The sequence below is a fragment of the Pagrus pagrus genome (genome assembly GCF_965226575.1).
Source record: "Pagrus pagrus genome assembly, chromosome: 2".
In the NCBI taxonomy this organism is placed as follows: domain Eukaryota; kingdom Metazoa; phylum Chordata; class Actinopteri; order Spariformes; family Sparidae; genus Pagrus; species Pagrus pagrus.
The window spans coordinates 876,245-892,105 of NC_140186.1; the positions used below are offsets into that span (position 1 = coordinate 876,245).

A 15,861-nucleotide genomic window follows, 5' to 3' on the forward strand; every position below is an offset into this window, starting at 1 on the left:
CTATCACCCAACTAGAGCATTACGCTCCCAGAACGCAGGATTACTTGTAGTTCCTAAAGTCTCCAAAAGTAGAATGGGAGCCAGAGCCTTCAGTTATCAAGCTCCTCTTCTGTGGAACCATCTTCCTGTTTTGGTCCGGGAGGCGGACACCCTCTCTACCTTTAAGAGTAGACTTAAGACCTTCCTCTTCGATAGAGCTTATAGTTAGGGCTGGTCCAGGACAGGCCCAGGCCTGTCCTGGACCAGCTCTTAGTTATGCTGCTATAGGCCTAGTCCGGGGGACAATGACACACTGAGCTTCTCTCTCCTCCCCTCTCCTCTCCTCTCCATCTGTATACATTATGCCTGTATACATGCCCCATCTCTGCATGTCACTGACTTGCTTCTTCCCCGGAGTCCTTGTGCTTTCTAGTCCTACAGGCTCCCTTGGATCCTGGCCGCGCCCGGGTCGTGGATCGTGGATGCGCCCACTGCTATGGCCCTGCCTGATCGTGGATGCGCCCACTGCTATGGCCCTGCCTGATCGTGGATGCGCCTACTGCTATGGCCCTGCCTGATCGTGGATGCACCTACTGCCATGACCCTGCCTGACACCCACCACTACTGTCGCTAATATTAGTCACATCTCTGTTACATACGTTCCACTACTATTATCGTACTGCATTGCTACATACCATCCTTGCCATTGATCATTACTACTGTTATCACTAGTAATCACATTTCCATGTGCATTTCATCATTATTGCTGTAATACATCTTTGTGTACTTTCACTCCTGTCAACCATCGCTTATAATTGAATACATTGTGATCTCGTTGATCTGCTCTGTACATGCGACATCTATTGCACGTCTGTCCGTCCTGGGAGAGGGATCCCTCCTCTGTGGCTCTCCCTGAGGTTTCTTCCGCATTTTTTCCCTGTTAAAAGGGCCTTTTTTGGGGCAAGTTTTTCCTCACTCGAATCGAGGGTCGAAGGACAGAGGGTGTCGTCTCTGTACAGATTGTAAAGCCCTCTGAGGCAAACTGTGATTTGTGAATTTGGGCTATACAAATAAAATTTGATTTGATTTGATTTGATTTGATGTGTGCAGTAGTACTGCAGTATATGACAACTTGCTCTGTGATGTGAGCAGTAGTACTGCAGTATATGACTACTTCCTCTGTAATGTGTACAGTAGTACTGCAGTACTCGCTCTGTAATGTGTTCAGTAGTACTGCAGTACTTGCTCTGTGATGTGAGCAGTAGTACTGCAGTATATGACTACTTCCTCTGTAATGTGTGCAGTAGTACTGCAGTACTCGCGCTGTAATGTGTACAGTAGTACTGCAGTACTCGCTCTGTGATGTGTGCAGTAGTACTGCAGTAAATGACTACTTGCTCTGTAATGTGTGCAGTAGTACTGCAGTACTTGCTCTGTGACGTGAGCAGTAGTACTGCAGTACTTGCTCTGTGATGTGAGCAGTAGTACTGCAGTACTCGCTCTGTAATGTGTTCAGTGGTACTGCAGTACTCGCTCTGTGATGTGTACAGTAGTACTGCAGTACTCGCTCTGTAATGTGTTCAGTGGTACTGCAGTACTCGCTCTGTGATGTGTGCAGTAGTACTGCAGTATATGACTACTTGCTCTGTAATGTGTGCAGTAGTACTGCAGTACTTGCTCTGTGACGTGAGCAGTAGTACTGCAGTACTTGCTCTGTGATGTGAGCAGTAGTACTGCAGTACTCGCTCTGTAATGTGTTCAGTGGTACTGCAGTACTCGCTCTGTGATGTGAGCAGTAGTACTGCAGTACTCTGTAATGTGAGGTGCTGCAGTGCCACCTGCTGGTCAGCAGCGGATCATGTATGTGCGCCTCTAGTCTCAGTATTACGGTCCTCGGCTGTGCTCCCGTCCTGTGACGTCACGGAGGCAGCAGGCAGCGGCTCGTCACTGTCCGTGAGTCTTCTTCTCTTTCTCTCACACTTCACAGCTGTCGTGCTTCAGGGTCCGCCACACTGTCTGTTAGCTCGTCAGTTAGCCTGCCGCTAACCACCGGTAACAAACGAGTGTGACGTGATCTTTGATTCCGGGTGGACACGCACGGCTGACACGCTGCACCGGAAGCAGCAGAGTGGCGGCTGTAGAGAGGACAGGAGACCGTCCAGGTGTGTGGACCTGAGACCACCTCAGTGCAGAGCTCACACACACACACACACACACACACAGAGAGAGAGAGAGAGAGAGAGAGTACTGTGTGTGTGTGTGTGTGTGTGGTGTGTGGTGTGTGTGTGTGTGTGTGTGTGGTGTGTCTCCAGGTGAGACCGGGACATGACTCTGCAGGGTGACAGGAGGACAGAAGACTGGCTGCTTCTTGTAAAAACATGAGGAAAATATTACAGAGCTGTTTTTTCTTCAGTGGCTGAATCATTTCCACCAAACAGACAGCTCAGGTGTGGCCCCGCCCACGTGGCTACAGCCAATCAGAGGCAAGCACAGAGCTGAGATGACAAAAAATAAACTTGTAGTGTTAATGTAGCTCTGTGTAGTGTTACTGTAGTTCTGTGTAGTATTACTGTAGTTCTGTGTAGTGTTACTGTAGTTCTGTGTAGTATTACTGTAGTTCTGTGTAGTGTTAATGTAGCTCTGTGTAGTATTACTGTAGCTCTGTGTAGTGTTAATGTAGCTCTGTGTAGTATTACTGTAGCTCTGTGTAGTATTACTGTAGTTCTGTGTAGTGTTAATGTAGCTGTGTAGTATTACTGTAGTTCTGTGTAGTGTTACTGTAGTTCTGTGTAGTATTACTGTAGTTCTGTGTAGTGTTAATGTAGCTCTGTGTAGTATTACTGTAGCTCTGTGTAGTGTTAATGTAGCTGTGTAGTATTACTGTAGTTCTGTGTAGTGTTAATGTAGCTCTGTGTAGTATTACTGTAGCTCTGTGTAGTATTACTGTAGTTCTGTGTAGTGTTACTGTAGTTCTGTGTAGTATTACTGTAGTTCTGTGTAGTGTTAATGTAGCCCTGTGTAGTATTACTGTAGCTCTGTGTAGTATTAATGTAGCTCTGTGTAGTATTACTGTAGCTCTGTGTAGTGTTAATGTAGCTGTGTAGTATTACTGTAGTTCTGTGTAGTGTTACTGTAGTTCTGTGTAGTATTACTGTAGTTCTGTGTAGTGTTAATGTAGCTCTGTGTAGTATTACTGTAGCTCTGTGTAGTGTTAATGTAGCTGTGTAGTATTACTGTAGTTCTGTGTAGTGTTAATGTAGCTCTGTGTAGTATTACTGTAGCTCTGTGTAGTATTACTGTAGTTCTGTGTAGTGTTACTGTAGTTCTGTGTAGTATTACTGTAGTTCTGTGTAGTGTTAATGTAGCCCTGTGTAGTATTACTGTAGCTCTGTGTAGTGTTAATGTAGCTGTGTAGTATTACTGTAGTTCTGTGTAGTGTTACTGTAGTTCTGTGTAGTATTACTGTAGTTCTGTGTAGTGTTAATGTAGTTCTGTGTAGTATTACTGTAGTTCTGTGTAGTGTTACTGTAGTTCTGTGTAGTATTACTGTAGTTCTGTGTAGTGTTAATGTAGCTCTGTGTAGTATTACTGTAGCTCTGTGTAGTATTACTGTAGTTCTGTGTAGTGTTACTGTAGTTCTGTGTAGTATTACTGTAGTTCTGTGTAGTGTTAATGTAGCTCTGTGTAGTATTACTGTAGCTCTGTGTAGTGTTAATGTAGCTGTGTAGTATTACTGTAGTTCTGTGAAGTGTTACTGTAGTTCTGTGTAGTATTACTGTAGTTCTGTGTAGTGTTACTGTAGTTCTGTGTAGTATTACTGTAGTTCTGTGTAGTGTTAATGTAGCTCTGTGTAGTATTACTGTAGCTCTGTGTAGTGTTAATGTAGCTGTGTAGTATTACTGTAGTTCTGTGTAGTGTTAATGTAGCTCTGTGTAGTGTTACTGTAGTTCTGTGTAGTATTACTGTAGTTCTGTGTAGTGTTAATGTAGTTCTGTGTAGTATTACTGTAGTTCTGTGTAGTGTTAATGTAGCCCTGTGTAGTATTACTGTAGCTTTGTGTAGTGTTAATGTAGCTGTGTAGTATTACTGTAGTTCTGTGTAGTGTTACTGTAGTTCTGTGTAGTATTACTGTAGTTCTGTGTAGTGTTAATGTAGTTCTGTGTAGTATTACTGTAGTTCTGTGTAGTGTTACTGTAGTTCTGTGTAGTATTACTGTAGTTCTGTGTAGTGTTAATGTAGCTCTGTGTAGTATTACTGTAGCTCTGTGTAGTATTACTGTAGTTCTGTGTAGTGTTACTGTAGTTCTGTGTAGTATTACTGTAGTTCTGTGTAGTGTTAATGTAGCTCTGTGTAGTATTACTGTAGCTCTGTGTAGTGTTAATGTAGCTGTGTAGTATTACTGTAGTTCTGTGTAGTGTTACTGTAGTTCTGTGTAGTATTACTGTAGTTCTGTGTAGTGTTACTGTAGTTCTGTGTAGTATTACTGTAGTTCTGTGTAGTGTTAATGTAGCTCTGTGTAGTATTACTGTAGCTCTGTGTAGTGTTAATGTAGCTGTGTAGTATTACTGTAGTTCTGTGTAGTGTTAATGTAGCTCTGTGTAGTGTTAATGTAGTTCTGTGTAGTATTACTGTAGTTCTGTGTAGTGTTAATGTAGCTGTGTAGTATTACTGTAGCTCTGTGTAGTGTTAATGTAGCTGTGTAGTATTACTGTAGTTCTGTGTAGTGTTAATGTAGTTCTGTGTAGTGTTAATGTAGCTCTGTATAGTATTTATGTAGTTCTGTGTAGTATTACTGTAGTTCTGTGTACTGTTAATGTAGTTCTGTGTAGTATTAATGTAGCTATGTGTAGTGTTAATGTAGCTGTGTAGTATTAATGTAGTTCTGTGTAGTGTTAATGTAGTTCTGTGTAGTGTTAATGTAGTTATGTGTAGTATTAATGTAGTTCTGTGTAGTATTACTGTAGTTCTGTGTAGTGTTAATGTAGTTCTGTGTAGTGTTAATGTAGCTCTGTGTAGTATTAATGTAGTTCTGTGTAGTGTTAATGTAGTTCTGTGTAGTGTTAATGTAGCTGTGTAGTATTAATGTAGCTGTGTAGTATTACTGTAGTTCTGTGTAGTATTACTGTAGTTCTGTGTAGTGTTAATGTAGTTATGTGTAGTATTACTGTAGCTCTGTGTAGTGTTAATGTAGCTCTGTGTAGTATTAATGTAGTTCTGTGTAGTATTACTGTAGTTCTGTGTAGTATTACTGTAGTTCTGTGTAGTGTTAATGTAGCTCTGTGTAGTGTTAATGTAGCTGTGTAGTATTAATGTAGTTCTGTGTAGTATTAATGTAGCTGTGTAGTATTACTGTAGTTCTGTGTAGTATTACTGTAGTTCTGTGTAGTGTTAATGTAGTTATGTGTAGTATTACTGTAGTTCTGTGTAGTGTTAATGTAGCTCTGTGTAGTATTAATGTAGTTCTGTGTAGTATTACTGTAGTTCTGTGTAGTATTACTGTAGTTCTGTGTAGTGTTAATGTAGTTCTGTGTAGTGTTAATGTAGTTCTGTGTAGTGTTAATGTAGCTGTGTAGTATTAATGTAGTTCTGTGTAGTATTAATGTAGCTGTGTAGTATTACTGTAGTTCTGTGTAGTGTTAATGTAGCTCTGTGTAGTATTAATGTAACTCTGTGTAGTATTAATGTAGCTCTGTGTAGTATTAATGTAGCTCTGTGTAGTATTAATGTAACTCTGTGTGGTATTAATGTAGTTCTGTGTAGTATTAGTGTAGTTCTGTGTAGTATTACTGTAGGTACGTCCACAGACCTGCTGACTAACTCGGAGACCTTCTGTCTTGTCTCTCTGCAGACGACCAGCACCGAGCTGAAACTCTCACCTCTGTTGACCACCAGAAGAAGAACCATCAGCTGACTCGGTGTCCACACAGCTCAGCTCACAGCGGACTGTCAGGTGTCACTGCTGTGGGTTTTCTGAAGCCAGCTGCATGCTGGGACACGGTACATGTTGACCTCCTGAGCACAGTTCATTTAGTCAGTGTGCTTCCAGCCGGCTGGTTCACCAATGCCTCGATGGAAAGCGTTCTTCAGTCAGCACTTACGATGGTCCAGCACCATCAGCCAAGCGGTCCTCCTGTCCGTCATCACGTTTTGTGTCGTCCTCCCTCTGTGCTGCCACCGGCTGCTGTACTCATACTTCTTCATCCGCTCCATGTACCTGGACTCCATGAGTGAGGAGGTCCTGCGGGAAAGCCTCGACCGCGGCCAAGACGCTCTGCACTTCTGGCAGAGCACCTCCACCGCAGCGGCCATGTCTTCCAGATTCACCGACATCGCCCAGCATCCTGAGCTGCTGGTTACCGTGGTGACAGTCCGGCGGAACGAGGGACGGGACTTTCACTACCTGCTCCAGGTGATGCGGCAGCTGAGCGGCATTCTGGGAGGCTGTGGGGAGCGGCGGTGTGCAGAGGTGTTGATCTGTGACGTAGACAGCAGTCCTCAGCAGAACCAGGATGCCAATCTGCTGGAGGCCCACTTCAAGGTGATCCGGCGCTCGCCTCAGGAGCAGCAAAGGAACAGGGAACAAGTCAACACCTTTGAGAGGGAGAAGAGGGATTACGTCTTCTGTCTGCGTAAAGGATGGGAGCTGGTGAAGCCCAGAAACATGGTTGTCCTGGAAGACGATGCTCTGCCGAAGCAGGACTTCTTCACAGTCATAAAGGACCTGCTGTCACGCCGGTTTGCCCTCCAGACTCTGTACGTGAAGCTGTACCACCCTGAGAGGCTGCAGCGCTACTGGAACCCCGAGCCTTACCGCATCCTGGAGTGGGTGGGACTCGGGCTGGTCGGGGCCACGGCCCTCCTCCTCAGCTTTCCTTACTGGAACCCCTGTTCTTTCTCCTTCACGCTGTCATTCAGCCACCTTCTCTTCTTCACCCTCTACTTCATGGCTGCCGCGGAGCTGCTGGGGCGGCACTACCTCCTGGAGGTGCGGAGACTTTCCCCACAGCTCTACGCCGTCTCCCCAGCCACAGAGTGCTGCACCCCGGCCATGCTCTTCCCCGGCAACGCCTCGCTCAGGGTGGCTGAATATCTGGATGGCTCGTTCTGCGTCAAGGGGAACGCCAAAGACATGGTCCTGTATCAGATGGCGAGGACGATACCGGGGGAAAGGTCTCACAGCGTGGAACCCAACCTGATCACCCATATCGGTGCCTACTCCTCAGTCAGGGCCAACCCATCCAGGCCCAAACTCCTCTGACATGGAGGAGCCAGAAGGAGGAGGTGGACGGTGTAATGATGCTGGATCTAATCAAGTTACTCCTCACTTGGTTCTCCTTTCTGCCATGTCGCCCTCTGCACTCTTCAGTGCAGACGTCGCTCAGTGAGTGTCGGTTTGGTGAAAAGTCGTCATCAAAATGAAAGCTGATTTTTGTTGGGTTGAAAAGTGTGAAATGTGCGGATTATAATTCAAAGCTACAGCTCTTGTCTACACAGGAGGTGTTTTCACTGGGTTTCATTCGTTTGTCTCACACAGAGATTCACTTTCATTGCCGATCCACACAGTCCAACTCCAGCCCTACACACCGACCGATTATCGGCCCGATATTCAGCATTTCCAGATTATCAGTATCGTGATTTTTCTGTCATATTGCCAATAAAATAAACTAATTTCAAAAATGTGCTACTTTAGCGCTGATGCCCCTTCCTCTTCCTCCCGCCCACAAGACCATCTGATGGGTAACACGTCACAGTTAACAGCCTATAAACACCGAGTAATTTGAATCTGCAAAGTAACTAGTAACTAATTTATCAAATAAATGTTGTGGAGAGGAAATATAAAGTAGCATAAAATGGAAATATTCTAGTAAAGTACTTGAAAGTTGTACACAAGAACAATATGTGAGTAAATTGTACTTTTATTTCATCACTGGTTGTTAAAAATTTTGGCACAAAGATTTTCATTTTTACTGCAAATGAACATCGTTCACAAATATCAGTTTTCAGTCTCCTTGATTTCTAATAATCTATCAATCCTGAAAAGGCCACGTCGGTCGACCTGTATCCTAAATGCACGTAACTGATGATAAAAATAATAATAACCTTCAGCCGGCTGATTGTTCAGCTTTAAATACGGTGCGTTCGCACTTTCAGTCAGAAATAGTTGTTCAGAAACTCACAGCTCCAGTTTCAGAGCGCTCAGAGCGTCTTCTGTGTGGAGGATGTTGTGGGTCCTTAATAAAATTCACAGTTGAAATAGAAAATAAAAGGGGAAATAACTAAAATGTAAAAATATTTTTGTTTTACTACAAAACCAGAAATAATCAGGTCATAATTAAACGTTAAAAGTAAATTAAAAAAGCAAATTTAAAATGAAAAATGATGAGGATGTGAAAATGAAGTCGAAGGTGAGTAAATGAAAAAAGTAAAATTGGAAATTCAAAAGCTGAAATTTTAATGAAACTTCAAATGAGGAATAGTTGATTTAAATTTAACATGTTCATTAAATCAAGAGGAAATAATCAGCAATACATGTTTCGTTGTCAGCTTTCATGATAATGAGTGAAATCAATAAAATAAGAAATCCGTGGATGAAACTTGTGAATGAGTAACAACTGAACTCACTCCTGACTCAAAAGGATCAATTCTGAAGATCTTTTTGCACATGAACTCGACAACGGACTGCTTCGGCAACCAACTGCACACATTTTCGCTCCACACATCCGGCTACATACGAGGTTTTGACCCGATCTTGTTTCTTTATTATGCACCTAATTACAGTGATAGTGTGTCAGAGCGCTGCCAAAACAGAGTTGCCCTACACTCAGTACTGTGCCTGAACGCCTCCTGTGTAGACCCAGATGGAGCTCTGAAGCTGCTGCTCACTTGCTGTTTCACGTCAGTTACCTGAAGGACCTGACTGAAGAGAAATGCTGTTGAAACGGTTTCATTTAACCTTTAGACGACAAGAGTGTCACTTTTCAGCCAGTTGTAATGTTTGACGTCGTGTCGTCGCTGCTGGAAAAACTTCTTCATTCTGCTGATTTACTCTTCCAAGTGTCACCACTGCTGGATTAATTCTACTGCCTGAGATCATGAAACTGTTAAAAGATAATCCGATGCTGTCAGGATCCACCGGGATCATCATCCGCCTGAAAACAACTTTTGTAGCATGAAGAGTTTTTTGAGGTTTCCATGTATCTGAATGAAATGCTGAGATCTTTAGAGGTTTGTGCACTCAGATCATGAAAACGAGGCCAGAGAAGTCTTTACTGACTTTAAATGTTCTGTACACCGAGTGTGAAGAGACGCAGGTTTGATAAGACGTTTGTTAGCGTCATGTATAAAGATGCATATCAGAGTCTGACTGGGTTCAAACACTCCAGTGTGACGTCCTCACCTCCTTTAGGTCGGTGTCAGCTTGTTTCTCTTGGCTTCATCCGTTTGGAAAACAGGAAGTTGTAATGAGGTCGAGGTCGAAAAACAGAAAATGCATCTTATTTGGGAATAATTTGAGGACGATGGTTCTGTTCTGATGGTTGTGTCTGTGGTTCTGTCTCTGTGAAGCGAACGGGACTGAAGAATCCAGGACTCATTAATGTCTGAGGACCACATCAGACGTCAGGTTTCTGACTGTGGCCTTAAAACTCTTAACTTAATCAACTCATCGTCTTTAAGTGTCAGTTTCTCAAAGTTTCAGGGGATTTTTTCCTTAATGTCTTGTTTTGTCCGACCAGCAGACCAAAACAAAGAGAGTTCAATTAAATTTCATAGATTCAAAATAATTGGTCATTCTTCTGATAATTGACTAACCGCTGTGTCAACCAATCATTGCAGCTCTACAGTGAAGCTGTAGCTGACTGCTGCTGTAGATGTGATCTACTGAACGGACTTGTTTTCAGATCACAATCCTCAATAAAGTCGCACATCTGCATGTCAGATTAATGTTTCCTGTGTTTTCAAACAATTCATTCAACTTCAACTTTGTGAAAAGATAGAAGCTCTGAGGTGAAGAGAAACGAGTCCGTGTCAACATCCCCAAAGCTGAGAAAACTGACGACCGAACTGCTAACGTTAGCTTAGCTCAGTGTTAGCAGTCTCGGAGGTAGACGAGGACAGAAGGATTATTAAAATGTGTTTACGACCAGCCTGTCGCTGACCACTCTCAATCACTGAATGTGCCTTCTCATGATTTTGCTTTAAAAATGATTCGAGGTTCCTCTCACAGAATATTACCCATAATTCAGCTGTGGAGGACATTACTCTGAAGTCGATCAGTTGTGATATATATATTGCTTTTATTTTGTACATACAGTATATGATAAATAAGTTAACTGACGCCTGTAAGAATGACAGGAAGTAGCTGCCAAAGTAAAACCAACAGGCCTGAGAGCTCTGCAGTCTGCCACTGATGACGTGAAAAAACACTCGAGGTTAAAATCAAGAGCTCAAACTAAATCCAAAGTATATGATAAATATTAGATTCTGCTGTCTGAACCGAGGCCCGTGGGTCAAAGTCGGCCCTCTGTAAGCTTCAGTTTGAGCCACTGTGGCCTGACAGAGATCTCTGTTTATGCTGCTGGCATGTTTCTGAGGTAAAATATATAGATCCCTAATTGTTAATTATTAATCATTAATCGTCCAAACAAAACAATGTAAGACAGAACGATATGTGACGCTTTCGGCCCGTTAAGTTTCAGTTTGGATAAACGTGCTTTAACACGTTTGTGGGCACGAAATGAAACGTTACGTTTAAAGAGACGTCTCATCTTTAGTTTACTGAAGAATTAAAAGATGGATGGAGAGAGTTGATGATAATGAATGATGCTATTGTGATGTCACTTCCTGCTGCGTTTAAAAAAATCCACATTAAAAGTGACAAAACAAAACACAACTTCTGTTTGATCTACAGATATTGATTGAGTGCCTTGACCTGTAAAGAAATATATTCAGTCTGTACAAAAACAACGAGTTAACAGGACATGTTGTGAGCAGTGACGTCATGTTGACTGGTGAAGAAATAATCAGGCTCACAACTCAAAATGTAAAATGATTCATTGTTATTTTTACACGAGAAACAAACCAGATGAAACGTGTTATTCAACGTTAGAGCTGCTGGAAGGTGGATTTTGTTACCTTTGGACGGAGCCAGGCTAACTGTCCCCCTCTGTTTCCAGTCTTTATGCTAAGCTAGGCTAAGCTAACTGGCTGCTGGCTGTAGCTTCAGACAGACATGAGAGGAATCAGTCTGAACATGTGACTTTCACAGAGGAAGATAAGTGTTGAAATGTTTAACGTGACGGACGCTGTGATGTTTGGAGGTAACTGATGTGGTTAATGTGGAAACTGACAGACCTGCTTTTTGTTCTGAGTGAGTTTTAAACTTAAAACAGACATGACACTAATATTAAAATGTATTAATCACAGAGATCAATGAAACATGACGCAGACTGATTTCAGGTCAGTTATTGTTGTTAAAGAGCTGCTGAATGTCAAAACGATAATTATCATCTACCTGCAAAGAAATTCAGACTTCCAAAACACGATTTAATACAACTGACCTTTAACGTCACTCTGCACTTTATTAAATTATGAACAGCTACAAATGACGACTGACAGAAATATAAAGGACGTCAAAATATTTGTTGAATGAAAAGTATAAAAGCAAAACTGAGCTGCAGATTATATTTTATTTTCTGATTCAGATGATCAGTTTCTAAAATCCTGCTGCTTGTTTGTCTGCAGGAGTTTTAATTGTATTATCTGTATTGAGAGTGACGACATTAATTTGTGTAATGAATGATTTTATTGTTTGATTTAAGCTTGGTTGTGGTTTGATGGTTTGGGTTATAATTATTTTCTGCCATATATGATGTTGTTTAGTATTTTAATGATCAAATATTGTTGCCTGACTTCTGTCATTCACTACATTTAAGTAGTTTGAGACGTGTGAGGTTTGAATTTTTCTCTTTAAAGGAGCTCCGTGTAGTTTTATAGAAGAAATTCAAACTGAATTTTAATCTTTACAGTATTAATGAGGTAATCACACAAACTGTCGCCATCAGTGAATAAACAAGCCGCTCTCAGAGGAAACACTGTTTGAAGCTAGAAAGGTGGCAGGGTCCGCCACATATTAACAAAGTAAAACAGTATGAATTGCGTTGTCCTTTTAAGGTCAGTTTGTTTATTCAGTTTATTCAGTCATGAAAACAAAGAGAGTTTGTTTATTTAGTTTGTTTATCAGCCAACGAGGATCTTTCTCTGCTCATTGACATTTCTTCAACTAAACTACAGACTGCTCCTTTAATCTGCAGACTGCTCCTTTAATCTACAGACTGCTCCTTTATTGTTTCTGACGTGTTTTTCACTGAAGATTCATGTAAAGTTTATTTGACATTTTTAGACATTTTGACAAATGAAATGTTTCTGTCTGTTTTGATACTGAGTAAAATTTAAACCTCGACACGTTTTCCTGTTTACACTGAGATTGCTCTGTTTTCTACATTTTCAACACAATAAAACACAACATCAACAGACACTTGGTTGTTTTTTTATTATTCTCGCAGTGACGTCTCCCCGTCGACCAACCGGGATTGGTTGCTGGTGTGAACAGACGTGAGAAATGAGGAAGCTGAGGTTTTATTGTAACTTGGTTATAGTAATAAAGTGAAGTGTTGAACATCTGCAGCGTGTACGATTTTCATAGACAAAATCAGACTTCCACTCTGATTTCTGAGACGCTGCTGTGTGTGAGCAGACTCAGCTGTCTTACCTATGGATTTGGAAGTGACAGCAGTTTCCCAAACCACCTGTGTCATCTTCCTTATTTCATTCAGTGGGAGGTTTTCTTTGAAATATCCATATTACAAGGTGAGTGCGTACACATGGGTGAAGGTTATTCACAAACAAAGACTTGAAGGTAGGGTTCTCTTCTAAGCCTGGTGCATTCTTGCCCTGAAAGTACGCATGCCTCAAACACATGTAATAATCTCTGGGATGTTCACGCCAGGAATGTTTAACTTGAATGGCTGCAACCATTGCTGTGGCCTCATCAGCAGTAGAAGATAATTCTTGTTTCAATGCCTGACAAAGCTCTCTGTAGTCATTTCTGACACTGGGAGGTTGTGATTGTATGAACTTGTGTACAGCTTTAGAGCTGGTCTCCCACACAAGTTTAACTTTCTCCCTCTGGGTCGCATGGGGCAAGTCAATTAGACTATTGTCAAGTAAACTAAGGTAATCCTCAACATGGTGATCACAGCTGTGTGGCTTAAAATGTTCAAATTCCCGCACTATAAACTCAAGCTCTTTAAGGCGGGGGCACTCTAAGCTAGCGTTTCTATGGACATTGACATCACATGCTGCCGGTATGTCTCGCTGAGAGGCAGGAGCAGGACAGCTGTTATCATGGAGGTGCAGAGAGGAGGTGGGGCACTCCTGGAGTGATCTGGTCCCCCTTTCAGAGGGAGGGGCACTGATGAAGGTGTCATGCATCAGAGACTGGGAACAGTGGGAAGAATATCTTCTGGGGGATAAACTACCTGTGACCTCACTGTCTGTTTCTGGAAGATGGGAAATCATGTTGACTGACTTCATTCCCAAGGACTTAGGGTCAGTTGGGAATTGTTCATATCTTCTCAGTGGAGAGGGAGTTAAGCTTCCATCAAGGGAGGAGTGAGAATCGGAGTAACCAGAATGACATTGGCTGAACGACTGTGGTGGGGAAAAACGTTCTGACCTAAGTCTTAACAACTCCTTGTGTGAGCAAAGATCTAACTCTGCTGAGTGCAGGTCATCTAAACATCAAATGGCTTTCTTATTAGCCATCTGAACTTCATGGAGAACACTAGAATTATGCACTCTTAGGAGCTCCAACTCCTGCTCTAGGGTTGTTTTGCTCTGAACAGCAAGGCTGGTTTGCCTGTGGAAGATCAGAGGCAAACATCTTAACAAGATGGTCTTGGGATGCGGTCTGCACAAAACACCTGTCCCTAAGTAGGGACTCTATCTCTTCATTGCACTCACTGAGATTTAACCTGCTAGTAACTTCGGGGCAGCCAGGTTTTACACTCTGTGCCAAGGAAAAGAGAAATCGCTCTACACAGTGGCTCTCCATTGTTAAACAAGTTGTCTAGACAACATTCACTGTGATTGGCTATGGTGTTGCTTTGGTAAGACACAAGCCTAACCAAACAGTGTGCTGGCCTACACTAAGGGGGTAGCTTCCTGTGGAGAAGGGGTCACTACGACACAATCTAGTGGCTCTGGAGGGCATACAGATTGGGGCCAGTAAAGATAATCACAATGTAACTTTGCTTACCAAACTTTCAACATGTGCTAACTGGAATGCAGGGCAGTAACAGTCAGAGGATTATTTCCTAAAGTTGACTTGGGCTGAAACACGTGGTGATAACAACTTAGTACAAAACTTCTGTTTCACAGGGCTGGTAGCACGCTTTCTGACAGCTTGACTAGAATGCATTGAATGTGGGATATTCAAATGCTGAACTTAAATTCTTACAATTTCTACAGAGCACTTTCAACTCGAATCAACAGTGGCAGTTAATAACCTAAAAGACTTTGGTTAATCAAATGGGTTATAAATTTGATTGATAAATCAATTCTTACCACAATGCAACTGTTTGTAAGTGCAAATAAACCTCTACTCCTGAAGTAGACTAGTTGGGTTAAATGTAAAGACTTTTGGCTAAAGGATTTACGATGTGAATCTCAAATCTTGAGCACTGGCCAAATTATGCTGAACTTAATATTGTACAATTATAAATGATTGCCAACAGTACGCTGCCTCACACAGGGCACCATATGTAGTGCTTCATGCATCATTAACAGAAATTTTGGGATAAATTTGACCTTGCGTCACTGCTGTGAGGAGAAGTTCTTTGGGCCTGCTGGAAATGCAGCTGGCAGCTCTCGACAGCTGTTGGGCTGATTAGAATCCAGATAAGAGAACTTGGGGGCAGTCAGCCCTGTGGGGGAAAGAGGTGGAGAAGAGCCAGAGCAAAGGAAGGTGCTGGAGTTTTGACTATCTGGTCAGTGGGGGTTAAGTCCCCCTGACCAATAGCAGTTCAAAGCTGAATTTGCACCTAGGTATGAAGACTTGGGTGTTCTGGGAAACTGATCAGTTCAGAGTCCTTTTTGAAATCCACAATTAACGACTTCATCTGTGGGTCACACTCCTCTTCCTCCTCTTCCTCCTCCTCCTGCTGAATGATGAGATATTGTGTTCACAGTTTTACTAAAATATTACTCAGACTGCCTCCATGAGTGAAAACAGCACACACACACACACACACACACACACATACACATGGTCACATTAAACTGTATGTTTATTTTCATGTCTCTGAGCTGGAGATAGTCGTGGCCAGATGCATCATGTTTGAGGGTTTTCCGTCCGTCCGTCGTTCTTGTGAACACAATATCTCAAAAACACCTCGGATTTGGCAGAAGCATCCACTTGGACTCAAAGATGAACTGATCAGAATTTGGTGCTCAAAGGTCACTGTGAACTAACAATGCTTATTTATATGATAATTAGGACAACAAGGAAAAAATTATGAAGTTATAACATTTTATATCCAAAAGGTCAAAGGAGACTCGCGATAGATATACACCGGTATTCACTTCCTGCTGTGAGCCACCGATTGACACACAAACACAAGAGGGATCTGCTGCACTGGTGATTTAAAACTTTGACACTCACAGCAGGAAGTAATTACCGGTGTGTATCTATGGCGAATCTCGTTCATCTTGTCCGGCGCGGCTTCCGTAGTGCATTCGGCTGAGACTCGCGTGAACGCGGAGCGTGTCTCCGTGTAAACATAGCATAGTGACTGTTTAGGCTGTAAAAATGTACTAAATGAC

At 42.3% G+C, this 15,861-nt stretch overlaps 1 protein-coding gene across 2 annotated transcripts; it reads left to right on the plus strand.

Moving 5' to 3' along the window:
* Positions 1 to 1,898: 1,898 nt before the first annotated feature.
* On the plus strand, positions 1,899 to 12,507 carry pgap4 (post-GPI attachment to proteins GalNAc transferase 4). 2 transcript variants are annotated; one of them, XM_084367927.1, is made up of 2 exons: positions 1,899 to 1,932; positions 5,828 to 12,507. In XM_084367927.1, exon 2 carries the CDS (start codon positions 6,041 to 6,043, stop codon positions 7,235 to 7,237), a length of 1,197 nt encoding a protein of 398 aa, XP_084224053.1. In that variant the 5' UTR covers positions 1,899 to 1,932; positions 5,828 to 6,040; the 3' UTR covers positions 7,238 to 12,507. The 2 variants fall into 2 exon arrangements, with proteins under 2 accessions (XP_084224053.1, XP_084224052.1); XM_084367926.1 differs by lacking the exon at positions 1,899 to 1,932 and adding an exon at positions 1,952 to 2,141.
* The last annotated feature ends 3,354 nt before the right edge of the window (positions 12,508 to 15,861 follow it).